General features: G+C 44.2%; 1 protein-coding gene across 1 annotated transcript in view; it reads right to left on the bottom strand.

The window, feature by feature from the left end:
• Positions 1 to 26721, bottom strand: part of LOC139049693 (zinc finger protein 77-like) — a 38716-nt gene extending 11995 nt beyond the window's left edge. The window contains exons 1-8 of the mRNA XM_070525419.1: positions 26418 to 26721; positions 21134 to 21243; positions 19362 to 19414; positions 16802 to 16922; positions 12990 to 13096; positions 3156 to 3207; positions 1739 to 1998; positions 670 to 1026 (exon numbers count right to left, since the gene is read on the bottom strand). Coding sequence (XP_070381520.1) covers positions 670 to 1026; positions 1739 to 1998; positions 3156 to 3207; positions 12990 to 13096; positions 16802 to 16922; positions 19362 to 19414; positions 21134 to 21236 — 1053 coding nt within the window. The 5' untranslated portion in view covers positions 21237 to 21243; positions 26418 to 26721. The remainder of the gene's footprint in view (positions 1 to 669; positions 1027 to 1738; positions 1999 to 3155; positions 3208 to 12989; positions 13097 to 16801; positions 16923 to 19361; positions 19415 to 21133; positions 21244 to 26417) is intronic.
• Positions 26722 to 27627: the final 906 nt, after the last annotated feature.

Genomic DNA, 27627 nt, shown 5'->3' with positions numbered 1-27627 from the left:
CACTGTCATCAACCTAATTTATGCCCACATTCATGCAACAAGTGATAGAACAAAAAATTATGGGCATAAATGTTCAGAGACACGAAGACAGCGTAAGAGGAAGAACTATCGTTCGGCAGGCTATGTGATGTGCAGGGCAGATAACTGGTGGTCTATTAGAGTTATAGAATGGTTGCCAAGAAAAGTAGCCCAGACAACACTCGGCACCAACATCCTCACAATTTTTCGGATGTGCTCAGGACAACATTTGCTGGTTTATCCTGAAAACATTTCTTTCAGAGCTTGTTAGGATGGCTGATTGTCCTATGAACATACACTGCAAGATGTTTAAGGACGTTTTGTTCTATGTTAAAGTATACCCTGCAATTGAAATTTTCATAACTTCGGCTCATGAAAAAAAGTTACAAAGCACACTTTGTATAATGTTGCTTAGTAGGGCATGCAGCCCAATATTGAATTTTGATTTTGACTTGTTGGGAACATCAGAGGATTAGGTGGTGTGTTGAAATTAGGAAATTTGCAGGCACAGGGTAAAGTTGATATAATGCGAGGGAGGGATAAGTAGAAATTCCTTGGAGAGGCCTTCGTCCTGTAGTAGGCGTATGATGATGACGATGACGATGGTTAGCTAGCTTAAACTGTAATGTGTGTCCTGCTGCCATGTCTCACCTGCAGGTAGCTCGAGCAGGTGAAGCGGAGGCCACAGACGTCACACATGTATGGGCGTTCTCCTGTGTGTATGCGCATGTGTGTCCGCAGGTTCCCCGCGTACTTGTAGCTCTTGTTGCATTCGGGACACACGTTGCTACCTGTGCTGCCGCTGTTGCTGCCATCAGAGCCGCCGCCACTCATCCCGTCGAGCACATGTACCGCCTGCACGTGCCTTTGCAGGAACTGGCGCTGTGTGAAGGTCTCGCCGCACATCTCGCATTCGTGAGAGGTCTTGGCCGAGGCTGAAGTTGCTGAGTCACCTGGCATGCCGCTGCTGCTATTGTCACCACTGGTGAAAACATCGTTGTCCCCCTTCTGAAACAAGTAAGTGAGACATTTCATTTCATTTCATTGTGCCAGTATCAAGACGTAGGCTCAATCAGGGATGGTATTCTCGAGTGATAACTTTCAGGGATACAACCACCTCTGCGAGAATTCACGTGACTCGGACACGTTGGCACCTATGAGCGAGAACATATCTGAAACACTGCCAAATTACCTACCTAGTCGTGTGAAATCTTGCGAAAGTGAACATACCCCTGAAAGTGATTGTCTGGGATCACCACCCAGGTGGTCTTCAGTAAAGTTTTACCTGTGCAGTAGTGTTCATATAATTCAATGGTGTGGTTAAGTAGGAATATAAAGCCTGTTTTTAAAAAGCACAATTAGTTTTTACAGTGTTTGTAAAGTTATTCTATCCTTAAGTTGGTGAGATGCACAGTTCTATAAGAATGAGCTTACAATTGTGTTTCGAACGTTTTTTTTTTCATTGTTTTCTGAAAAGGTTTCTTCCCATGACTTGCACTTTCTTGACATGATGGTTCTTCCGTGACACCATGTTTTTTGGCACATAATGCTTGTGACATGCTTGCGAAAGTTAGAAGTTGATCAGGTACCCTCAAAATAATTAACAGGCTCAGAAGAAAGCTTCAACAACTTTGAAAGTGTGTGTCAGGTTAGCTGGTCAGCGAAGTCCATTATTTTTTTACCTATTGTGCCTAGAGATCACAAGCATGCTCGCACTTACCTTGTCGTGTAGGCGCAAGTGTACCCGGAAGTACTTCTTGCGGGAGAAGCGTTTGCCACACGTCGGACAGCGAAACGGTCGCTCACCCGTGTGCACTGGCAAATGCTCGCGCATGGTGGTCGCATTGTGGGTTGTGTACGGACAGAGTGGGCACTGCAGCGGCATGCGGCGGCCGCTCTTGGCCGCTGTTGACTGCGAAGATTGGCTCTTTGTGGCGGTCCCGTCTCCACCGCCTCCACTTCCGTTGTTGTTTTTGTCCACTGCAGTTTGGAGGCAGTTATTTTTATTCATTTGTTTACATTGAATTGTTCATTCTTATTTATTTGCTCCATGAATGACCACATTGTAGTTTACGAGCCAGATGTGACCTTTTTTCGTCTCTGCTTGCAGCTTGCAGCCAAATACTCACTTAGGCAGTTGCTGCCCAGTAATATACGAATACATGAAATAACTTGCTAGCTTTTGTCAAACTCGGCAGTTGCTGCAAACTTACGCATCTGCTGCAAACTTGTGCATCTGCAGTTTTCACAAATCAGTAAGAGCCATCACCATCATCATCACCACCACCACATTCTCATTCAGTATCATATTCTCATCATTGTCAGATTCTGGACACTGAAATTCTGCCACATTGTTGAATTGGCCATCTTGTCAGCTATGGTTGGCTCAAAGGGTAGCTAGTCCCATCCTGAGTGGCTTAAAATGAAAAGAATACCATATATCCCCGTGTTTCTATGTTTGGAGAACGAGCAATAAAAAGGTAGCCAATGGCTGTGAGGCTTAAAACTTCTGTGTTTTGCTGTGGCTCTCAACCTTATGATGGGAGCTGCTTTGTGATTCTCTAAATATGGGTCTGTCCAGCCAACACTTATTTATCTAATTTCTAATACATCACCTCCAGGGCATTACGGCATGGGAGAGGCGCTATGATGCCACTGACGCTGATACCTTGTATAGGAAAATGCATGCTATTGTATCACTGACGCTGAGTTGTCGGGTTAGTGGGGCCACTCAAGGTTTTAGTTTATAAATGGAAGAAACAAAATGCGAGATATGAACTCTATTTTGTACCCTTTGCAGCTTACCATGTCCCCAAACAATACTCGTTGCCTATCTTGCATGCCTTTTCTTTCTTTAACCCTGCACAGCTGGTACTTCCAGGTCACGAACCTGTGCGTCATCAGCACAACATGGCATTCTTGACAGGAAAGTAGGTGACCGCTGAGTTTTCAAGGAAGAAAATGCCAGCGAGACAGATGATCATTACTGCCTGAGGATTAGTCAAACCCCCAAAAAGCGCACACATATTTTAGAGTATACTGCTGGAAGCTGTGTTCTAAGCTACCAATCTATATATCAAGTTCGTAGGAGGTTTAATCCATTCTCTACTTCTGCGAGCGAGTGGAAAACTTCTTACCCAACGTACTGCTGCCCGAGCTTGCTTGATTGGTTGCCCAGGGTCCTGCAGTCTAAAGAAGTTTAGATGTCAGCACACTGACCCATGCATTTAAAGACATTCCTAGCTGCTCTACACTTCACCTAGCTTTTCTCAAGAATAGCAGTGCGTGCCACTCCTTGACTAAAGTGGTTGCTTTGTTTCACTGACACCCCATGGAAATTCCTGACTTAAATTTTTCTTGTTGGGCACTGTCGATACCTATTTGAGTGCACAAGCGTGAAGATGCATTCCTAAGTAACTTCACACTGTAGGGACCACTGATGAGCATTCTAGAATTGCAATGTGCTGCTCATTTAATCACTCGTATCACTACATTTGTGGAAAGGGCGTTGTTGCAGGGGAGGCGTATTACAATATGTACAGAAAAGGATTAGCACAAGTATATGTAGGGACGCGAAGAAGGCCCAGGCCCCTGAATGATGTCAGGAAACATGATACATGACAAGTATATGCAATGTGCATGTAAGTGTTGATCTTCTATGTTGCATTTTGCAGCATACTGATCTTGCGCCTGTATGCCAAAATATGTGCCAATTTTGTGAGGGCAGAAGTTGCCAGCATGCTTTGGAAAAGGTGAGGGGTAGTGGCATTGATAGGGAATAGCTGTTGATACGGCATATGAAACCCCTTGTAGCGTAATCAGCACCATAAATGGAGCGTGTGGAAACCGATTATTCATAGATTTGCTACGCATGATCTGAAGTGTGCATCTTTGCCAGTTCAAATCTAGCACCACATTGATAGCATGCTGGGACTTGCAGCCCGCAAAGGGGGTGTGCAATTTAATATGAACGTAAAGAACAAGCAAAAAATAAAATGTGTTCTGTTCAAAGAACAAAGCTATGTAGGCATTAAACTTGTTTTAAAGTGAGAATATGTAAGCATGATAAAAAATTAGCTTTATTTAAGCGTAGTGCCAGCAGTGAAAGTGGCATCACATGCAACAGTGCCGCTTCGCGCTTTTTGTAGATTGTGGTGGTGGCGGTTCGTTTGTGCTGTTCGCTTTTTTAAAGTGGTACGAGCTTTTGAGTGGAGAACTCTGAATCGTGTTTGCAGGAATGGCAGCAACAACACCGCTTTATTTCGGTTTGGTAAGTGATTTTATTATATGATTGAAGGGTTCCTACTTTGCTGGGAATCATGTTGCATGATTACAACTGCATGAACATCAGTTAAAGTTTTGGGTGTTCGTGCGGTTATTGACGGAGGCTGTTTCAGATTGCAAGTTCTTTCAGGCTTGTTAGCACCATTTTTTTTTCTCTTTTGCCACTTTGCAACTTGAATATGGTACTGACTTTGAGACTACGACAGGAGCTGTGTAATTCCATTACCGACTCGACATGCGGTTGCGATACTATATCCATCACTACGCATGCCCTGTATTAAGACATGATTGTGTAAATAACACTCGCAGGCTGCGACTACAGATTAAAAACAAGCGATACCACAAAAATATTGCATGAAAGTTGTCTCGGCACCGTTCGTTGACCTCCCAATTTGGGAAAAAGACAGCTGATGGCCCGACATTTAGCTCACAGATGTGCGTCCACTCCACTATTAGCCATGAAGGCAATGCAAATAATACAAACGGTAGGCAGCAAACACGTGCGGTCGCCGAAGATAACGGCCGGCTGTAGCTAAGGCCTCTTTTGTACAGTGATGGCAGTAAAGAGCAGAAGTTTATGACGATGTTTCAAGGGAAGCCACAAGGGAGGAAAACAATATTATCAGCAGCTTGTAAGCATATACTTATGCAACATTTCATGAAAATCGAAATATTGAAGTGGTTCAAGAATCTGACGGGTACTGCGTGCTGTTTTGAGTGCAAAAAAAAAAAACGAAAAGAAAAATCACCTTTACACATTAGCTAAATGAAACTTGCAATTTCAAGGTTAGGAAATTTAGTATTGAGGGATTCGATTCAGTGTTCCTGTGTAAAATGTAAAAATCTTATTCGCAAATCATGGTGAACTTTAGATTACTTTTGCGTGTATTGTTTTGGTTGAATGAGTACAATTTACTTTGAAAATTTCCTTAAGCAAGATACCTTTACCATCAGTTGGCCTTTATTTTGTTTTTACTGAATAGTTTCTGTGCTGTACTATCCCATGTGACCATAAGGACAGCTGTGTCGTTTGCAGTGTTGTTACAGAGTAGTGTGTAGTCAATATAGACTGCATCTTTTTCCATTTTAGTTGTTCTGAGCATACAAATTTTTTTCTTTCGGAGCACCTGTCTTCACTAGAAGGTTGCATTTGAAATTTGGCGCAAACTATCATTGTTCATATGACGTTCTACTTTTCTCACTGCTAGAAGAAAACCTTGGATGAGGCATTCATAGCTGTCATAGAATGTGAGTTTGAAGTAATGTATGGTTAATTTGGCTGCAGAGAGAAAGCAACAACAATAAATTTGAGAGAAAAAACGAGTCTAAAACAAGGTCAATTTAGTTTGTTAAATAGTGAGCCTACATTTAAACTGATCCTTCACATATGCCAGTGCAGCTTAAGGCTATTAACAGCCAATGTTCCATTATTTTGCTATTCTAATTTAAGTAGTCATTTGTGCTACCTGCATCAGCTGATCAATGTTTTCTGAATTTCAGAAGTGGCTAGGAACAACCCGTCGTGAGCTAATATGCTGTCACACTCTATCAGAACAGTGGCAGACTGGCTGGCAATATTGCTGCTTGAGCATCACCTGTGCCTCAAAGGTAAATCTGATGCATTTTATAACCTTAAATATATAAAATTCTTACTGTGTTTTCTGGCATATATGAAAGTGAGCTAACCTTGCACTTATCGGTGAGGAACCTCTAGCTTTTCAAGTGAGTTTATATATATATATATATATATATATATATATATATATATATATATATATATATATATATATATATATATATATATATATATATATATATATATATATATATATATATATATGTTTATTGTAAAGGGGGGGTTTATTCAGCTCGTAGAGCAGCAGCGACAAACTCAGCACCAGCAGGTAGGGCGCAGCCAGCCAACGAACTGGGTACGTGCCACATGATGGCAACGGCACTTTTCAGCCTGCCGATCTTCTTCGTCACAATCACCCCCGGAATTGAAGAGTTGCCATCCTGGCGACCTAGGAAGAGGTTGGCGGATTGTAATACTGCTTCAGCCGGTCAATGTGCACAGTCTCACGCCCCCGACGATGCAGATCGGAAGATGGCGATACGGATTCGACCACATAGTTCACTGGTGATGTTTGTGCAACCAAGCGGTAGGGCTCGTGGTACTTCGGGAGGAGCTTGGACGAAAGGCCAGGAGCAGCAACAGGCCAAAGCCACACGAGTGAGTCGACGGGGAAGGGGTGAGGGGGAGGATTGAGGTCGTGGCGTTCTTTTTGGCGGCACTGTTGAGCAGACGTCAAAGAACGGGCCAGTTGGCGGCATTTCTTGGCGTGCTGAGCAACCGTAGAAACAGGTGAGCATTCAGCAGGGTCCGGCCGGTACGGGAGAACCGTATTAATGGTGCTGGAGGGGTGGCGGCCGTAAAGCAGAAAGAATGGTGAGAATCCGGTAGTGGTTTGAGAGGCAGTGCTATATGCGTAAGTGACGAACGGAAGTACAAGGTCCCAGTTGGAGTGGTCAGATGCAACATACATTGATAACATGTCACCAAGAGTTCTGTTGAATCGTTCGGTTAAGCCATTGGTCTGTGGATGATAAGCAGTAGTAGTGCGGTGAATAATTTGGCATTCAGGTAGGAGTGACTGCAGGACATCTGAGAGGAATACGCAGTCCCGATCGCTCAACAGTTCACGAGGTGCGCCATGGTGGAGAACGAAGTTGTTTGGAATGAACGAGGCGATGTCTTTTGCTGATGCGGCAGGCAAGGCGGCGGTTTCAGCATACCGTGTCAAATGATCTACGGCGACAACAATCCATCGGTTGCCAGCGCTATTAGATGGAAGAGGCCCATATATATCAATGCCAACACGGTCAAATGGCTGAGCTGGGCAGGGAAGTGGTTGGAGAGGTGCAGTGGAGAGATGCGGGACACATTTGCGTAGCTGGCAGGCAATGCAGGAGTGTACGTATTTGTGGACGAAGGTGTACATCCCTCGCCAATAATATTGTAGGCGAAGCCGTGTGTAGGTTTTTGACACTCCGCCGTGACCACACTGCGGGTCAGAATGAAAAGCGGAGCAGAACTCTTCTCGTAGGTGGCGAGGCACTACTAAGAGCCATTTGCGGCCGTCAATGTGGTAGTTGCGGTGGTATAAAAGTCCGTCCCGGATTGTGAAATGCTGTGCCTGTCGGCGTAGCGCTCGAGGTGCTGAAGTTGCCGGAGGATGTGACAAAAAGTCGAACATCATGACGATGCTACAATGGCCTCCCGTTAGGAGGTCCTGAAAGTAGCTCCTCAGGACTAAATAAAGTTCGTTGTCTGTCTGTCTGTCTGTCATGACGATCCATGGGTCTTTTCGTTACTTTGATGCCATGTCCAGGATGTCAAGTGGTGAGATGTCATGTCTGTCGGTAGAAGTGCTGCTGTCTGAAGTAACTGGGGAGCGCGAGAGGGCATTGGTGTCGGCGTGTTTGCGTCCAGAGCGATAGACGACACGGATATCATATTCCTGGATTCGGAGGGCCCACCGAGCGAGGCGGCCCAACGGGTCTTTTAGGTTGGACAACCAGCAAAGAGCGTGATGATCCATCACCACGTCAAAGCGTCGACTGTAGAGATATGGACGAAATTTTTGAAGAGCCCATACGATAGCCAGGCACTCTTTTTCTGTTACTGAGTAATTGGCCTCAGGTTTCGTGAGGGCATGACTGGCATAGGCAACTACGTATTCGGCATTAGTGTTCTTGCGTTGTGCGAGCACGGCACCAAGGCCGACACCACTGGCGTCAGTGTGAAGTTCTGTAGGTGCACTGGGATCAAAATGGCGCAAGATTGGCAGAGACGTGAGTAGGTGACGAAGAGTCATAAAGGCATCATCAGAGGTTGGTTTAGTGGTGCGATCACAGTAGTGAAATTGCGAACGAAATGTCGAAAATAAGAGTACAGGCCAATGAAGCTGCGTAGTGCTTTCAAGTTAGTGGGCTTTGGAAATTCGGATACGGCGCGAAGTTTAGCAGGATCAGGAAGAATGCCTTCTTTGGAGACAACGTGGCCCAATATAGTCAGTTTTCGAGCTGCAAATTGGCACTTTCTTAAGTTAAGCTGGAGACCAGCATTCCAGAGACAGGTCAAAACTTGATGTAAACGCCGAAGATGGGTCGGAAAATCAGGAGAAAAGACGACGACGTTGTCGAGGTAGCAGAGGCAAGTATGCCATTTCAGGCCGCGTAGGATGCCGTCCATCATGCGTTCGAAGGTGGCGGGCGCATTGCACAGACCGAACGGCATTACAGTGAATTCATACGAACCGTCTGGTGTTACAAATGCGGTTTTCGAACAGTCAGTGTCAGCCATGCGCACCTGTCAGTAGCCAGAGCGGAGATCTAAGGAGGAAAAAAACTCCGCTCCTTGCAAACAGTCAAGTGCGTCGTCAATACGTGGCAACAGGTATACATCCTTTCGGGTAATCTTGTTAAGCCTTCGATAATAGACGCAAAATCATATGGTGCCGTCTTTCTTTTTAACTAGGACGACTGGTGATGCCCAAGGACTACTAGAAGGCTGAATGACACCGCGATTGAGCATATCGTTCACCTGGTCATTGATAACGCGTCTTTCAGTCGCCGATACTCGGTAGGGACGCTGTCGAATTGGTGCATGGCTCCCAGTGTCGATAGTGTGCGAAACAGTCATTGTGCGGCCGAGTGATTTTGCTTGGCAGTCAAAAGACGAAGAGAAGCCTTGGAGCAAGCAAAGAAGTTTGTTGCGCTGCATCATCGTAATTTCACTGGCAACAGCTGGCGTAAAAGAACGTGGCAGTGACTGAGGAGGCGATGCCTCAAAAGCAGTAAGATAAGTGGAGTCGTCCATCGTGTCAAATATTGAAGATGAGGTCAGTGGCTCTGCTTTGCCAAGGCTTTCACGGCGGCGTAAAGTAATTGGTTCAGCCGATGGGTTGGAGACGCACATGAGAGAGGAGCCAGCTTTGAACTCGACGACGGCGAACGGCAGTGGTAGTGAACGGCGGCGAACTAAGAGTTCGGACGGAGCGAAGAGTACTGTGCCGTCATCTACAGATTTGCAAGAGATACTGACAAGAGTGGAAGACCAGGCAGGTATAACGGTGTCGTCTGAAACAGCGATTTTGCGACAATGGTCCTTATGGTCAGTGATAATATCGGTCGAAAACTGAAACAGCTCGATTTCAGCGCGGGCGCAGTCAATGATCGCATGATGTGTGGAGAGAAAGTCCCAACCTAATATGACGTCGTGTGAACATGATGCAACACGATGAATTCTATTATATAGAGGACCTCCTGAATTACGACACGAGCAGTGCAGGCGCCGGATGGCTCGACGTGCTGCGCGTTGGCAGTTCGAAGAGACAGTCCAGAAAGCGGCGTCATCACTTTTCCGATCTTGCGGCAAATACGGGCATCTATCGCTGAAAGTGCAGCGCCGGTGTCGACAAGTGCTAGCATCAATGTTCCTTCGATTGTGACTTCAATAACATTCTTCAGGGAAGTGTGAGGCCTTATACATTTCGCTGGCACCGCAGTTCTCGCCTCCTGAACTGCGATATTTAGTTTTCCTGGCGCAAAGGGCTCCGCTGCCGGTGCATGGGGGAAAGCGAGCGGCGGCGAGGAGTAGGTGAACGGCGAGCGGGGGAGAATGCAGTGTCGATGGCAGAAGGAGATTCAAAGGCGTCCGAATAGTTGCGGCGTTGTGGGAAACGTGGCGCATACGGACGCACATTGTTCAGGACGTTCGGTGTAAGCAGGTGACAGTGACGTGCCACGTGTCCAGCACGGCCACAATAAAAACAAATCGCATGGTTGTCTTCCGTGCGCCAATGGTCTTGAGGTCGTGCATAGTTCACCAGGGGACAGACTGGAGGGGATACGGGTGGGCGCAAAGGTGGGTGAAGGGGGCCGTAGGTCTGTGGCGCAGGCCTCATTGCGACTACGGCGTACGTCAGGGGAGCGGCCGTCAGAGCCTGTTGAAGAGAAGGCGAAATGTAGTCGGCTACCTGCTCCTTGATGACAGATTGGAGAGCGGGCGCCAATGGAGTACTTGGCTGGCCGTGTGCAAGTGGAATCAAGGAAAGCTGACGAGTCACCTCTTCACGGATGAACTCCTTGATCTGTAGCAGCAGCGAAGTGTTATCCGGGGCAGCAGCCAAGCTCGACATTGAAGTGGCCTGAGGTGTAGATTGGCGGGTGGCTACGCGTTGTTTGCGCAGTTCGTCAAAGCTTTGACACAGACTGATGAGTTCAGAGACTGTCGAGGAATTTTTTGCCGACAGCATCTGGAAGGCGTCGTCTTCAATGCCTTTTAAGATATGCTGGATCTTCTCGGCATCAGGCATTGCGACGTCAAATGCGATTGCAGAGGTCGGCAACATCTTCTATATAGCTAGTAAATGTCTCCCCGCACTGTTGCGCACGGCCACGCAAACGTTGCTCGGCGTGAAGCTTGCGAACCGCGGGGCGCCCAAATACCTCTGTCACGTTAGTCTTGAAGGCTGTCCATGTCGTCAGATCACGTTGGTGGTTGCGGTGCCACACGCTGGCGACACCGCCCAAATAAAACGACATGTAATTAAGTTTTTTGGTGTCATCCCAGTGGTTGTGGATGCTCACCCGGTCGTAGTCAGTGAGCCAGCCTTTGACGTCATGGTCTTCGGCACCACTGAAGATGGGTGGGTCGCGTTGCCGCAACGGGCCGAGGCAGACCACGGTAGTCACCGGGGCACCGGGTTGTGGTTGTGGTGCTCCTTCTTCTGGCATTATGAAGACGGGCTGCAGTGTCCGATTACGAAGTTCCAGAATTCTGGTTGTACCCAGCAGCTCCACCAATTGCAAAGGGGGGAGTTTATTCGGTTCGTAGAGCAGCAGCGACCAACTCAGCACCAGCAGGTAGGGCACAGCCAGCGAACGAACTGGGTACGTGCCACGCGATGGCAACGGGGCTTTTCAGCCTGCCGATCTTCTTCGTCACAATATATATAAGTCTAAACTCTAGCTTGCCAAATTGCAATGTCAAAGTGGTGTCAGCATCAGGAAAGCAAATTTTATGTTGTGCTATTTGTCAGTAAGGAAAGTGGGCTTTCCCTTTTGAAATTTACAATATCCAATGTGAACTTGACATTAAAACAAGGTTTCTTTGTGAACTTAAACTGCGCTAGGGGCAAGACACCGAGGTAGATGAACCGTCAGTGTATGGTAGATGACCGTCAGTGTATCTTTTCAAGAAAGAGCTAGATTTTTTGTCGTAGATAGGGGCTTCCCGAGGGAGCCTGGACATTGAATGTCTGTGGATTAAGCAAGCCTGGACATTGAATGTCTACGCCGCAGCTACAGCAGTGCTTCCCGAGGTGGCTACTTGCCTTAAGTGCAGGGAGCATTAGCATAGTTACCAGCTGGCTTGTAGAGGTCTAGGTCTAGAGTACAGCTTTCGAAAGACAGCTACTAGCTGTGGCCTTACCTAGATCAAGCTAGAAGGCAGACATCTACTAGCTAGCTGTGTGCTTCGTGGGATGTGTTTCCGTTTTGTCAACGGTGCAGATGCAAAAGTGATATGCCAAGTTTCTCGATGCACACGTGCATGCGTGAGTTCTGAGATGAAAATGTTGGGACTGCACCTGAGTACTATGGACGATGAACACGCTTTCACCCACCCTAGCCCAGCTACACTACACAACCGCTGATAAATGCTCTGAAATGAGCTTATCCTCCATTCCTCCTTTGTGGCATAACGGTCACAGTGCTGCACTCGTGATTGCGTGGTCAGTTGTTCGAATGTGGGTTCAAGCATTTTATTAGCTTTTCCACAAAATATCTCCATTACTATATCATTTCCCCCTTTCACTTCTGTAGTGGTTGTTTCTTTACGTAAGATTTGCCCCACTGGGCCTGACATGGAAGGTTCCTGCCAAGGGGAGTGACGTGACCTCACGCGAAGTGCAGGGGTGCAGGCTTAGGTAGACACCGCTTTAGCGGCCGTAGACCAATGAATAATGACACATTGTTACTGCTAGTTGGTTGTTTTGTATGCTTCCCCCGTGACGGACTCTGGTTCGGCCACTGTTATCCCAGTTGAATCGAAGTTAAGCACTGGTTGTCGCTTAGTGTGCGTTGCCATCACGTGGGGACGAACGGAGCAAAGTGCGTACTCCTCCGTCGTTCCTAGACACACTCCCCAGATTTCTCTCTCGTAACTCGTACATGTGCACAAGCTTTGGGCAAAAGTGCCGCAGCTCTCACATGTTTTCGGCGTTCACAAAATGTAAATACACCAATGAGTATGAATGTGCATCAGTGTGAGTGAGTAAAATAATAATGCAATAATATTAGTGAGTTGGTATGAGTCTGTTGGCTTACCATGCGAGCACTTGCTGACAGACATCGCCAAAGTGATCCAAAAGGGTTGTGAAACAGGTTTGTTGGTGTGTTATCTTGGAATACTAGCGTGGCACAAACAAAACGTGGATGCACAAACGCAATGAACACATCAACACTGTATCTCTGTTCATGGTTCCTGTGTCTTTCTTTTGTGTGTTCCTATTTCCAATTTTGCTTGTGATGCGGTAGTATTCCAAGCTGAAGTAGTCAGCTATGGAATGCATGGTCTCCTTCTAGCATTTTTCTCAAGGAGAGAAAAGAATGCAACCTACCTCGCCGACTTCAAGGCACACCTGAAGTGGCACGCTGCCATGTACTTCTTCAGACTCTGGCTCTGTGTGGTCACGGGGGCCAGCGCTGACATTGTTTGGAGCACAGGCTGCAATATAGATGGCAGCTTTAGTGCGAGGCTATCATAGGTAAGCTGATATGTCGCCAATAAGCTTATGTAGAAATGCAAAGACAGTATGCAACATGCACACTTAACTCTGCAACGCTCTTTTTCGATGCCACATCCCATTCATACGCTGAATGCATGTATGTGAATGCCAGAAAAGTACACCAAAAGCAAAACACTGATGAAAATAATAATTTAAGATATGTATCACGTGCAGCTTGATACACTTCTCATTGGACCTGTGCTGCAAGTTTGAATGACATGTGTAACGTGTTCTAGGAAGGTAAATTGGATAAAAAACAACTAGGTGTTTACTTTCAGTGCCAATTCGTCATGTATTGGGTTCGTTTTCATTATTTTTTATAATGTTTAATATCAGGCATATTTTTCAAGCAGCCAGCTAGGTGTTCTCGTGGTGTGTTTGAGGAAGCATAAAATAGTTAATGTTCTTATATGTGACATTCCTGTAGAGAGTTCTCGCATGGAGTCTACATTCTATATTAAGCTTGACAAAACTCACTGAAGAAGTGAGAATTCTGTATTCGTCCTGCAACTGCATATTTTTCTTGATTCTAAAGATGCGAGAAATGTCGTGAAACTAAAATTTGAGTGGACAGAATTAATTGGCACCTAAAGGGGTTATAGTCAGTCAACACAGTATTTTGAGAGACAACACAGGCCATGGTGTGTATTATAAAAAAAAAGGACCTGGAAAGATGAAATATCTTCAATGTAAGAATGCTACAAAGCTTTGCAATCAAGCAAAACTCAAGCAAACACAGACATAGGCCATATACAGAGAGACAGAGAGATGACAACAGTATCCACCATGCTGCTATCCCCTTTGAAGCAGATGTTTTTCACATGTATTGCTGTTCTTTTGTACTGGGCCAATGGCTGTCAAAGCACTGTTGTGTTTAGTATGACCTACAGCAAGACTTGTACGTAAAAAATTACATGTAATTAATTACTTGTAATTGATTGCATCTCTTGGTAACTTTGTAATTTAATGATTACCTTTTTTACTCGATAATGGTCACTGTAATGTAACTAAATTTTTTCAGTAACAAATTGCATGTAACTTGTTACTTTATTGATTAGATAAGCTGTAAGAACACTTTAAGCACTGTAAGAGATAAGCAACTGTAAGAGCTGGATTTAGCACTTCATTTTGGCGGGAAGTGCAGTAGGATGCCTATGGTCGTCCAATGCGGCAGCCTCATGGGTACGCCTGCTTCAATAGGCAAAACTGAGTTTCGCACACCTCTCTTGACGGTGTTGCTAAGCGTTAAGTTGTTAAGTGCAGCTGGAAAGAGTTACCACTCAGTCTTTTGCTTAGTGCAGTCTACGATGTCTATCAAATAGACAATTTCTTGGGCATTAAACACACATGTTCCTGTTTGTCTTCATGATACCTGACTCACACACACTTATTTTGCGATTGTAACACAAACAGTATGTTGAGGGCTGAATGATAAACACCTATATCTTTAATTACATAACACATTTAGCTACGTTTTCAAAGAACGTGAACTTTCGCTGGTGTTCCTTGCAAAGCTCTGGTTTAAGTCTCAAGGGCAATCAACTGAAGGAGACCGGCATGAGCTCCATCAGATGCTGGATGGCAAATTGAACCGGCATTGCTGCAAGTTCAGACCGATGGCCACTTCAGAAGTTGTTGCCAGCAAATTGCATGTGGGCGATGTTTCCAGCTTTTCCCTGCCAGGAGCGCCTTCTACGAGCTCCAACAGCAGTGAAATGCTACGCTTCATAGATGATCCAGATGCGAGTACTGCGGCATTGTGCAGCCACGATCTCGTGTGCAAAGTGTTCATACGCTACAACACCACCACCATTCCTTCTAGCATGCACATCCAGTGAGCTTTCAGTGTCGCTGCCGATGTCTTTAGAAGAAAAAGAGGGAAGATGAGTGATGAAAACCTTGAAAAAAATTTCTTAGTAAAGTAAAACGTTCTGTGAAGGGCTGCAGCGATGCACTGAAAGAGCCAGGCCGGCTCGTTTTATATATTTACTGTATTTGTGCAATACTAAATAAAGTTGGAATGAAAGTCTGGTAAAAGTAATAGCTACTTTTTAGTAATTGCTGAGTTTCTTTCGGGGGACAGTAATTCAACCGTAATCAGTTACGTGTTTTATTTGGAGTTTTTTTAATTGTAATCAATATCTTTTTTTTCTGTAATGTGTAGTAGTCTGCCTAAAGCACATACATGGTTTGTCGGTATACTGATTGAGACTGCCTGTTGCATGGCGCTGCAGTGGCCAGTAACATGCTCCCCGGAGGTGGGATTTGTGGTGGGGGTTCTAAGCTAAGGAGCATACTGGGCGGCAGTCGCATCCAAGCTTTGACGCAGTGAGGATCTGAAGTGGCGCGAAAGCTGTTTTCGAGTTTTTGTCATGGCAGAAAACGTCGGAAACGGAGCGTTCACCGGAGCAGCGCTGCGTGATTAAATTTTGCTTTCACCTGGGCAAAACCGCTTCCGAGATGCTTGCCTTGGTTAAGGAGGCTTACAATGATGACGCCCTATCAGAGGCCAGGTTTTTCAGGTGGTTCAGTGAGTTCAAGAATGGGCAGAAGACTGTCGAAGACATGGAGCGACCTGGATGCCTTTGAACGAGTGGTTTGGACGAAAATGTGGCTAAAGTAATAAATCTCCTAGACTCTGATTGTCATTTGATTAACAGTTTCATGGCCAAAAATCTGAACATGTGCAAAGCAATGGTTCACAAAATTATTTCAGAAAATTTCAATGTGCGGAAGGTTTGTTCGAAATTGGTGCCAGAAGTATTGAGTGATAGGCAGAAACAACGGCAAGTAGACGTTTCCTGTGAGATGTAGGTGCAGTTAGAAAATGAACAGGACCTTTTAGATGGTGTAATAGCAGGCAACGAATCGTGGGTGTTTCAGTACAACCCCGAAACCAAGCGCCAAAATTCGGAGTGGCACACCGCGAGTTCTCCGCGTCCCAAGAAAGTGAGAATGTCGAAGTCCAAGGAAGAGACAATGTGCATTGTCTTCTTTGACTGCCGTGAGGTGGTCCGGTCCACAAATAATTTGTACGTCCGGGTCGAACCGTCAACACCCGCTGTGTTCTACAGAGAAGTCCTTGAGCGCCTTCACAGAGCCGTCAAATGGAAAAGACCGGAGATTGCTGATCGCTGGAAGCTCCACCACAACAATGCTCTGGCCCACACCACCTTCGTTGTGACTGCCTACCTGGCCTCGATAGGGGTTGCAACCTTGCCGCAATCACTGTACAGCCCCGATGTGTGCCCGCCAGACTTTTTCCTGTTCCCAGAGCTCCAGAGAAGCTTGAAAGGTCGCCATTTTGATTATGTTCCTGCCATCCAGCGGGCTGTCACAGAGTCTCTGAAAACATGTTACGACAGCTGACTTCCAGGGAGCTTTTGCAGCCTGGGAATCGTGTTGGCAGTGGTGTGTTGATGCACAAGGAGACTAGCTTGAAGAATTTTAATAATATGTACCGATCGGATCAATAAATTCGTTTTACCGGACCCAGTCTCATTACTTCACGGACAAACCCGGTAAGTGCTGCAACAGGTGCTATCACGCTGTAGGTCATACTGAGCACAACAGTACATTCACGAAACAAAATGAAATTGAAAGCAGGAAATTAACTGTGGGTATATCATAATGCAGAAGTGCACCTGATGACGGTGATACGTTTTTCTTCAGCGTTCGATGGACTGCAGTTGCTGAGTGATCACTTGCTTCTTGATCAAATGCTCTATTTGGTGATGCTTCTGGTGATGAGCTAGGTTCCTCCTTCTGCATGCAAATTAAAAATGTTTTTGCACTATGTTACTACTTGTGACAATGCAATGTACCATATTTAAGAGGCCAAATGAATGTGCATTCTCCCATGTTAATTTACTTAGCAACACTGCTGATTCGTTTGCAAATGTCATTGCAGAGTGAGTAACAAATGATGAATGTATGTTACACGAAAATAGTTTTGTATACAAAGAATGTCCAGTATGCAAGGGGGGGGGGGGGGGCGATTGCACATGAAAGGCCAATCAGCTTTCAATAAACATCTTAAAGTTATCTACATTGTCACATTGTAGTGATGGTAAAGAGCCAGACACTAGCAAAACTCTGAGTAATGAATTTAACACTATATTGGGCGAACTTGCGCACAGAAAGACAGGTGATGCTCAAACCAGAGGGAAAGCAGCAAGCGCAGTCGTCAATCATCGAAACCAGATTTACGAGCCAGATATGTCGGCTACTTAAATGTGACTCAATGTAGATTCCAGTGTAATAGCTGGTGCTCGTGCACGTTGCAGAATGTACAACACTATTCACATTAGACATGCAATCTGATTACATAATGTTCAGCAACAAGTTAGACAACAGATAGAATTAGTGGCAACATTTGAAAAGGTTGTGATACAGAAAGGTGCGTATTGAGGTGAGCGCTAACTATTAACATTTGTTAGCCAGTGAAAAATGCTCACTGGAGAAAATATGCGGTGTCTATATTACCGTGTCGACTGCATGCAGATCAAATCATTTCTCTCTGCTGTCATTTGCAAAAATAAAAGAGTCTTATCTGTGTTGTTTCTCAGCTGATATGGGACTGATAAGAGATTGTGCCTGTGGCCAGTAGCTCAACCTACAGAAAATGCACCTTAGGATTGCTGCTGCTTAAATGCCCTTTAATGATTTCAATCATATACTGTACATGAGAAATTCTGCACTTCTCTGAGGTGAGCTTTGGGTCTGCTTTAGCTCTATCTCTGATACTACATAATACCTGGCCATGATGATTAAAAATGAGTTGTCCCATATTTTATGTGACATTACATCAAGCTTTTTACCAGCCTGCCCACCTTTCGATTACGCTCTACCAATCGGTAATCTGACATGACCAGCTCTGTGACACTGGTGTGTGAATATGTTCATGTGAGATAGTGCAGAACTGCTAAGTGCAGAAAGCTTTTGTCAATTCTATCTTTACAGTGCCCGAGAAATTGGTTTTAATTGTATGTTCCAATAAACACTGCGTTCAGAACTTATGATATATTGCTCAACATTTATTTAATGAAAATGTGTGACCCTACAGCGGGCTCTAATGACACCCACAAGCATACATTGCATAGACTGTGCTGTGAAAGTCATACTGCTTTCTTGATTACTTTACACCATGATTGCTTCCACTTCATTTATCCACACTAAACTGGAGCTACAGCCTTGAAGTTGAATTACGAAGACAAGCATCTTGTTTTTTTCTGGAAGAGAATCTGCCAGCATTAATCTTTCTATAGTCTTTTACAACCTAAGAATGCTATGGAAAATAAACACTGCCTGTCCAACTGGAAGACAATCTGTACGGATGTGCCAACCAATTACATTCGCTCATTTTTGTGATATCATGGTAGAGGTGAACTTCTTTGCAAAGTCTGCGTCTCTTGGGAGCGATTTTTTGTAGCACGGAGGGCACAGAGGCCAGATTTCGGGTGGAGCTTAACTGAGGGTGGCATTAAGAAATGAGATAAAGGTGGTATCGTGGGCAAGGCCTGTACAGAGGGTGGTATTGTAGGCAGAGTGAAGTTAGTATTATGGGCAGAGCTTGTTCTGAGGGCATTGCTGTAGACAAAGGTTACACTGAGGGTGTTATCAAAGGCGGAGTGATGACAGTATTGAGGGATGGGGGGGGGGGGCACTGCTGTTGGTTGAGCTTTTACTGATTTCTTAGGTTGTCAATGAGTATAGATACAAACTTTGTATCTCATTGTTGTTGCGTTAGGTCTCGCATAGTGGACGATAGAACACTGGACTTTTGTCAATGGGGGTTAACTGGGTTTATTAAGCGAGGAGTACATAGGAATATTTGTGGTCACATGAAGGTACAAAGGGTAGAATGTTCTCAGACCGGGCAGCTGATGAGCAGGAGAGGAGCAGGAGGGTTGCGCGCAGCTTGGTACTTAGTCTGCTCCAAGTTCGTAGAAGAGGAGGGTTCCCGCAACAGAGCGAGTGCGGGATTCAGAAGGAGCGTCGCGCCAGAATTTACTACCGTACATACAAGATGGCAGTGCCATCTCTTGATCCTTCTTGTAACAATTGTGTTCAAGCTTAACAAGTTACACCAAATAAAGATATGTTGGAACTTCTCTATACATATGCATTCGCTCATTGACCGTCAAAGCAGTGAGCACGAAGTAATGAATACTGGTAAAGGAAAAAAAAAACATAACTGTTTACCTTTATGGTTAGATGTGGTATACAGGAGCTCCTGTACAAGTCTGGTGTCACATCTGTGGAACAAAGAAAAAATTAAATACAGCTTTGTAATTGACAAAAGGAACTCATCTAACTTCAATGTGACAATGACGCATTTCCCAGGATCAGGCTCAAAGTGATTGACTCACAAGTTCAGTCGAATTAAAATGCATGTTACATAATACGGAAACTTCGTATCTATCGAGATTTTAGCACATGCTAAAGAATCGCAGGTAAGCAAAATTAATCATGAGCTCCCTGATGTGGTATTTCTCATAGCTATATTGTGGCTGTGGAACGTGAAACCCAATTAATTGTAGACAGACCCTTCGTGTAACTAAATTTATGTGGTAAACAAAATTTTAAAAAGATCTAGAAAATTTTCCTTGAAGCATCACAATGATAAAGTTACTCAAGTTGTCCTATCAACTGGGATGGAAAATGAGTTCTAGTCAGCATGTCTGTAAATTATAATTAATTATTTATAAGTGATGTACATAACATCTAGCTAATTAACTGAACATATAAACACTGAACAGGACTCATTTTCTATCCTAGTGGTTGAAACAAATTCAGATTGTCAAGAAGAGCTATGAAAAACAAAAACCAGGTATTGCTTACAAATAATTTTCTCAGTGCAAGGTTTCAAAGCAAATTGCTACACCTAATAATTTTTATCACTTTTGTTTATCATATAGATCTGAATAGATAAGTGAATTGCATTGTTATTCTTTTAATTTTTATTTTATTTCAGAGAAAGAATAATGGTAAATGCAGCAGTGGCATAGTCGGCACTTTCTTCTCTTTGGTTTCTCTTTCTTTTGGGTGGGGTGGGGTGGGGTGTGGGTGGGAGGAGCATGCACTTGAGGGGGGATAGGCGACTAGGCAAGTTGCATACTAACATGAACACTTTAGGAAGGAGGGGGAGGTTGTAATAGTTGTAGTTGTAGCAGAGGCTTAATGACACTGCAGCAGCTTAGGCCCTAATGCCCCGAAACACACTGTATGTCAGTAGTACTGTAATGTTACACCACCTGAAGAAAATTGCACTTAGGCATGGGGTAGACATTGTTTTCACAGTCCATTGTAAGCTCTCTAGGTTGTGCACGTTACCAGAGCAAAAAGAAAAGCTCAAAACATGCATGTGGAAAGAGACATGTAAAATCCCGTGTGTTTTGTACCACTGAAATCGTTTACGAGATTCCGCTAAGCTGAGGTAAAGTTTACATTGGCAAAATGAGTCTATGCATTAACGACAGACTCGGGGAGCGGTCGTCATCTCTGAAGGCTGTAACAGGTGGCATGCACCTACCTGTGTGCATTAAAAGCCAGGGGTTACATCTTGCTCTTTGATAATTCTATGAATGTCAGCAAGTGTAATGACGGACTGGTGAGGGAAATCATTGAGGCTGGCCAGATAAGCGCTCAATCAGCCACGTGCATTAGTGCGCTGACGGATAAAGAAATAAGTTATCTTAGTAGGTATTAGGTTTTGTTTTAACCTTCACATGTGAATCTTTATGAGCCCTGTATCTAACTTCTGACTGTCCATGCCCGTCCTCTCTTTTTTGCTTGGAAACTATTTCTTAAACTTAAGTAGTAAGTCAGTGCCTTTCCTGTCCACATTGTTTCCTTCTGCCCTTATTCTGCTCAATAACACATCAATGTAATATTATTTCATTCTTATATAATAAAGCATGCAATGACACCGCTGAAAAGGGGCCTGCAACTGAGTAAAGAGTGCCTATACATACATTCCTCCTCTTCGACATCAGAGCCCGGTGGCGATACTGGTTCCTGCTTGATTTCAATGTTTAAGTTTGGTTGCAGTGGGTGTCGATTGCTGGTTGAGTCCATGATTAACCTGAAAGCAAGCAATCAAATATGCCAATTAGCAAAAAAAAAAAATCTCCGCCACTCTGAGTAAAGCAGCTGTTTTATTTATTTATATTATATTTATCTACTTAGTCAATCAGTTAGTTAGATGGTTTGTTAGAACAACCCAAAGGCTTGTTTAGGCATTACACATGAGGCAATGATCACGAAAGCATTGATATAACAATTTCTGCAAATCAGTAGAAACAGAAAGAATAAAAATATATGTGCAAGCACCAAAAAGAAACATCAAGGAGCATCATAGGTAGCAATACTGTCAGTTCCAGTACAAACTTGCAAGATGAGTCGCAGTGGAAAGAGAGCAAGATTGAGGAAAAGTAATACTGATGCCAAATACACATATGAAGCTCACTAATAACATAACAGCGCAATTGCAAAATACAGATTGGAACCCTAAGCAAGATCAGATTGTTTTTATCATTTATCCTTATAATTTAATAACTGCATATGTGCAATTGCAGTGTTCATGATACTTGGGAAATCACGAACAAATATCTTAATGTTTTTTTTTACTTCTGATTTGCTGATTAGTGTCCTTTGCTCAGTCATGTAAACATGCCATACCAACAGCAGCTTTCATTACCATTAATAGGGTAACCGTGCGTACGTGGTGCCGTAATATGAATAGGCGGAATGCTGTAACGGGAAAATGTCGGTGTTGTAGAGCCCCTTTAAATATGCCTAATACAGTAACCTGCATTTTATTTTAAAATTTTAATAAGAGGGTACTGTGCCTTCACTTGTGGCTACTTTGCTGTTGTTTGAATTTCACAAGCTGCCATTTTCATCTCCATCATGCTTTAATCAATCAATAATTTGTTTAATGCGTCTAGGAACAACCTTAAGGTGTGAGTGGTCATGCATGCATACAGTAAAAAAAAAATCTACAAGAGAATCTGAGAGAGAAAAAAAAGAGGGAATAGATAAACGAAAAGTGAGAACTGGGCACAGTATGAAAGAATAAGCACATTAAGTGTAACAAGGCAACTATAGAAAGGGCAGTTTACATAAACAATAATCCCACTAAGTTCAATGGAAAGAAAGAGGTGAAAAGGACTTGAACGATGTGTGAAACTTTATGCTTTGAATACACCAGTGAAGAGTGCGGAAACAAAACCGTGACGTATAAAAAATGTTGAGCTCAACAAAGTAGGTGTTATAAAAGAACTTTGTATTCTGTGCTTAGTTGATTATTAGCTATGGCAGGCAGGAACATGAAAAGATGTATGCTCTGTGGTGACTTTATGTGGAATTTGAAACACAATACATCTGAGTTTGGGGCAGGTGAGGATACCATGAAGGAGTTTGGAAAAAAACAGAAGGTCAGTAAACATGTAAGCAACAAAGTGATGGAAGTGGCAATAATCCAACAGTGCTAAAAAAGATGCGTTGTCAGTACTACCAAAGCGATGATTATGTATGCTTATAAACTTTTTCTAGACCACTTTTATGATGTCACTTGGATTTAGAAGTGCCATTCTAGACCACTGATGCGTGTTTTGGTGAATGAAGACAGATTGTTATGTACAACGTGTGGAAAGGTGTTGCAGAATTGAATTGTTTGTATAGTTTGCAAACAGAATGGAGAGAGTACAGACCCTGCATTGTAACATATCTTTATGACCACTAAAGTGTACAGTTGTATCAAAATTGAAGTACCCTGAGGTGGTTGACCTCAGAGATGTTACACACTGGTACAAGATCTTCAAAATAAGAAAACGGAATAGTTGCAGTTTTGTGAGTGAAAGTCACAACTTCGGTCTTAGCTGCATTCAAGGCTAGGTCATTACGTTTGCACCATTCACAAAAAGAATGGTCGGACTGCAAGATGTGACATCATCATCATCATCAACATATAAAAGAAAATCAACATATAGAAGGAAATAAGTATTCTCAACACATAGTGGAAGAAGTATCATTCACAAAAATAAAAACGGAGTGGTCCTAATACTGAACTTTGAGGGATGCCACTAGTTGCCTTGCACAAAGAACACTTTCAACCATCGACATTAACGTACCATGATTTGTCAAGAGGATAGCTGTGCAAGAGAGGGATAAGGATGATGATAATTATAGATCAGTCAGTCAATGAATAATTTATTTAATGTGCCTGGGAACAACATTGAGGTCAGGGTGTTGGTGCACAGAAGAATGAAAACAAGAAAGGCAAAAACATAAGATAGGTATGACTAAAAGTTATGGGATAAAAAGGACATAGAATGAAAAAAAAAACAAGGGAAAGAAAGAGTTGCATAAACAGCTGCATAACTATTAATAAAGCTACAACACACAACTGAGAAATGGAGAACGTGTACAGAAGGAGGGAGAAAGTATGAGAAGAAGGGGAGGATTGCAGCTGGAAACAAGGCTCAAGAGCAAGTGCGAAGCTCAGAACAGAAAGAAGACAACACGTTTTGGAAGATGTCAAGATGGAGAAGATGACAGCTGTAACTTTGCACTCTCTGGAGAGGCAAATGTTTGCTGTAAGAGGTAGGATTGTGGAGCAACATTATGTTTCTTGGTAGTCTTCTCCAGAAACCACAGCAAAACAGAAACTAGTTGATCTGAACGTGTAATAATTCCATGGATTATTTTGTATAAACAAAAGGACATTGGTACGACTGCATCTGCAGCTAAGTGATGGAAGTGTAGGATAATTATTCAGAGTTGAAAAGTTCTTGGTGTGTGCAGTCGGAGAACAATGTTTATATATACCCATGAACTTTTTCTGCACACACTCAATTAAAATGCTACTTGAATTGCTTCTGCCATTCCACAACCCCGAGGCATATTCAAGTAACTGGAGACAGAGGGATGTAAACAGTTTGAAGAAGCAAATGGGGCAGGGAAATCTTTTGCAAGTCTGCAGATGGAACCAAGTGTGCGCAGGCCTTGTGACGCTGTGTGCTTGGAGTGGGTGGAGAAGCTTAACGTAGTCTCAAAAAGCACATCGAGGTCACTTATTTCACCAATCCTCATCCGCACAATATGATCACCAGAATAAAGGTAGACAGAATTGTGGGCTTTACGTGGATGTGACAATATTTTGGTCTTCGATGACTGGAGAGTGAGCCTGTTTAACTGGCGCCATTAAGAGAATGACGGTATAAGGTCAGACTGCACAGCATGGCTGTCCTTAGTACTGTGTACGTCCTTAAATATTGTGACGCCATCTGAGTAAAGAATGAATGAAGACTTCTTGATTTCTGAGGAAATGTCATTGATGAAAATTACGAGAAGAAGTGGACCTCATACAAAGCCTTGAGGTACACCACTAAATACATTATAGAAAAAAAAATATTGATCATTGATGCTCATGAAGCAGGACCTATAGATTTAGCTACCATAGTAGAGCAACAATATGTAGCTCTACTATCTAGCAGCTTCAACGCCGTAGTGCACAAGCTTATAATAATAATAATAATAATAATAATAATAATAATAATAATAATAATAATAATAATAATAATAATAATAATAATAATAATAATAATAATCAATGATTATGATGATGACTGTGGTGGTGGTGATGATGATGATAGGGACCGGGCAACGTTGCCAGGGGTGTTGCCGCTCGAACATACAAAATCCGCGAGCCGTTTCGATCGCGTGTGAGTTCACTTCGCACTTTGACGCGTGCTGACGTCAGCACGTGACGTTACTTTGACGTTCGCGTCAGAAGTTAATACTTTGCATCGCAGCAAAATATACCCGTTGAACAAGGCCGGCCTAGGCGAACGACCAGTGTCAAACTATTCACATACGCGCGCACTCGCTGATATATATATATATATATGCTTTTATTTTATTTTTATATTATTTTTTTCTTTTGGATCGCGGACTCTCGATCGTAGTGCGAAAGCATATGGCCTCCGGAACACCCGATCTCAGAGGCTGCTGCGAAAGAGCGACAAACCGGATCTGAAAACAGAGGCAGCACAGTAAGAACAATGCGGTCTAAGATCGATATGCACATTTCGGAAATTTCCTTAGAACAGCTGTCTCTGACGCTAATGGTGGTCGCGTGAGACAGATATTTCACACCACGTAAACAAAGTAATGTTGTTTCTTCCCTCCTTTTTTTTTCAGTTTATTCCTCCCTTTGGCACCAATACGCTGTCATCTAGCAGGACTTTGACACAGTCACGATTTGTCCCAGCTGCTCTACCACGTACGCGGACAACTTTCAATCGATTATCACTCAAGGCACTTTCCATCAGGAATTAGCAACTCGTCGATAATGCGACGACATTTGCCCCCACTCGAGCGCACTGCCAGATTTCGTCACTGTGAACTTTGTAACATACAGCTTTTTAATTTGCATTTTCGCAGTACAAACACGGACCTGTCTGCTATACGAAGCAGCCTCAAGTGTGATCAAACCGCTGAGGTCAAGAAACGCGGGATAAGTACCGAAACGAGGACTGCATATACGCTCATTATATTCAAATTTTCAAATTGCCAGTCGTAACACGGACATTCAACTGTAGAGAAACCGATTGCGAGCAGACGACGCGCGGAGGATAGCAGACGACAAGAGAGCATCAATCCCTTGGTCCTCTGGCGGCTGCGAGATGCAGCAGCGAACTGAAAACAAAAATATTTCGACAACTTCGGCACAAAAAAACCTAGCGCCGAACGCTTTTCGCGTTCGACATTAAGCAAGAGAAACGCATTATGCGTCTTTCTCACGGAATTTCGTTTGGCGAGCACTAATAGAAAGACGAGACGCGAACGAGAAAGCGCGTAAAGCAGACAAAAAGAGAGAAGCAATAGAGCGAATCAGCTGGACGTTTCCGACCTCGCCTAGGCCTAGAGCAAATAAACGAAAGTACCGCTTTGGCAACGAGCGCGCCCGGCCCATATTGAGGCGCTCATATGCGCCGTTATTTCAGACATTCGTTTCGGGGCCGCGCGGATAAGTGCGCGATAAGTCACTCGAGATAGGGGTTGGCAGGAAGTGATATACTGTTACGCAAGGCGACGCTGGCGTTTCACGAGTCGTACGGGAAGCCCTGCGCTAACGTTTCGGTTAAGCGCGGCTCGTCGCGCAACCGTTCTTGCTTCGATCGCGCAGCACGCGCACGAAACGTTCCTCGCGAGACTAGTTGCGAGATGAATAGCGAAAAGACGTTTACTTACAAAGTCTGCGATCGTGCGGAGGGGAAGGCGACGAATTTCGAAAACAAAACTCGCCCCTCGGTCGAAGCGGGCGAACGCAGCCGCACTACGTTGAACAGACGACATTTCGGCTTGCAGACGACGTTTCTTCTGGTAGGCTGTGAGGCCCCGTGATGCGATCGTGGCCTGTGAGAGATAAGTGTTGAGGTCTAAGCTTGCTTTCGTGTAGACTGGCGCCCATGTTTGCCCTGTTCTGAAAGGTCGCGGTGGGGCGTACCGCAGGCCCAGCGAGCCCGGGCCGGAACGTCGCCAAGAGCGTTTTTTTTTTCCCTTCGATTGCGCGCGTGGCTGCTAGAGCCATCTGGTGGACAGGGGACCAACCCCCGGTACCTGCAAAACGAGAGGCGCGCGCTTTTTGAAAATTTCCGTGTTCATATACGTGCTCCACAGCGATCGAACAAGGGAAGCCGCAGCCCGAAGCCAACGTTTCGGCAAGCGGATTCGTTTTCGACACGAATTGTCTTCGTCATGGCGTGGACAAATCCATTTGCCGTAATGTTGGCTCCAAGCATTGCTCCAAGCCTGGTGCGCAGTCTTATAGCGGTTCGGGAGGCGAACCGTTCGCTTGCCTTCGTTTGATTGGTCAGAACGACGCGTTTGCTGACGAAAGCGTGATTCTGACCAATCACGTGAGGTCAAGCGAACGGTTCATTTTCCGAAACAGTATATAAGATCGCACACTAGGCTGAATCTTACATTGCCAGCGCTGGTTCTTTCCCGCGTGACAATTCCGGGCCACCAGTTTAAGTGAGACGACCTGTTAACGTCAAGGGATTCGATTTTATCCTGCCCTATGGCGATATGCTGCATAGTACTATCGACTAGTCCGCATGGCGCATGCGCAAGCTTTATTAAGAGGAGGCAGAAATATGAATGAATTACACACATACGGGGAAATTTCCATGCACATATTGAAGACGGAGGTAATTAATGAGGATCCCTGCATCAGCGTAAGGTGTGCGTTGTGCACACTCGTTGTTACCTTGACAACAGCACAGTCGGTTTATTTTCGTTTTGCTTCTGGTGTTTACTACAGGTCTGATTGGTGGTGAGCAAACTGTGGCGTGTGATGTATGCTGTCGAAGACAGCGTGAATTTGCATTGTGTTGCATACATTACAACTTTAAACTCCAAAGCAAATAGAGAACACAGCATTTGACGTTTCGCTCAT

Source organism: Dermacentor albipictus, chromosome 9, assembly GCF_038994185.2.
Source record: "Dermacentor albipictus isolate Rhodes 1998 colony chromosome 9, USDA_Dalb.pri_finalv2, whole genome shotgun sequence".
Classification (NCBI taxonomy): Eukaryota; Metazoa; Arthropoda; class Arachnida; order Ixodida; family Ixodidae; genus Dermacentor; species Dermacentor albipictus.
This window is presented reverse-complemented; position numbering and strand designations above follow the sequence as displayed.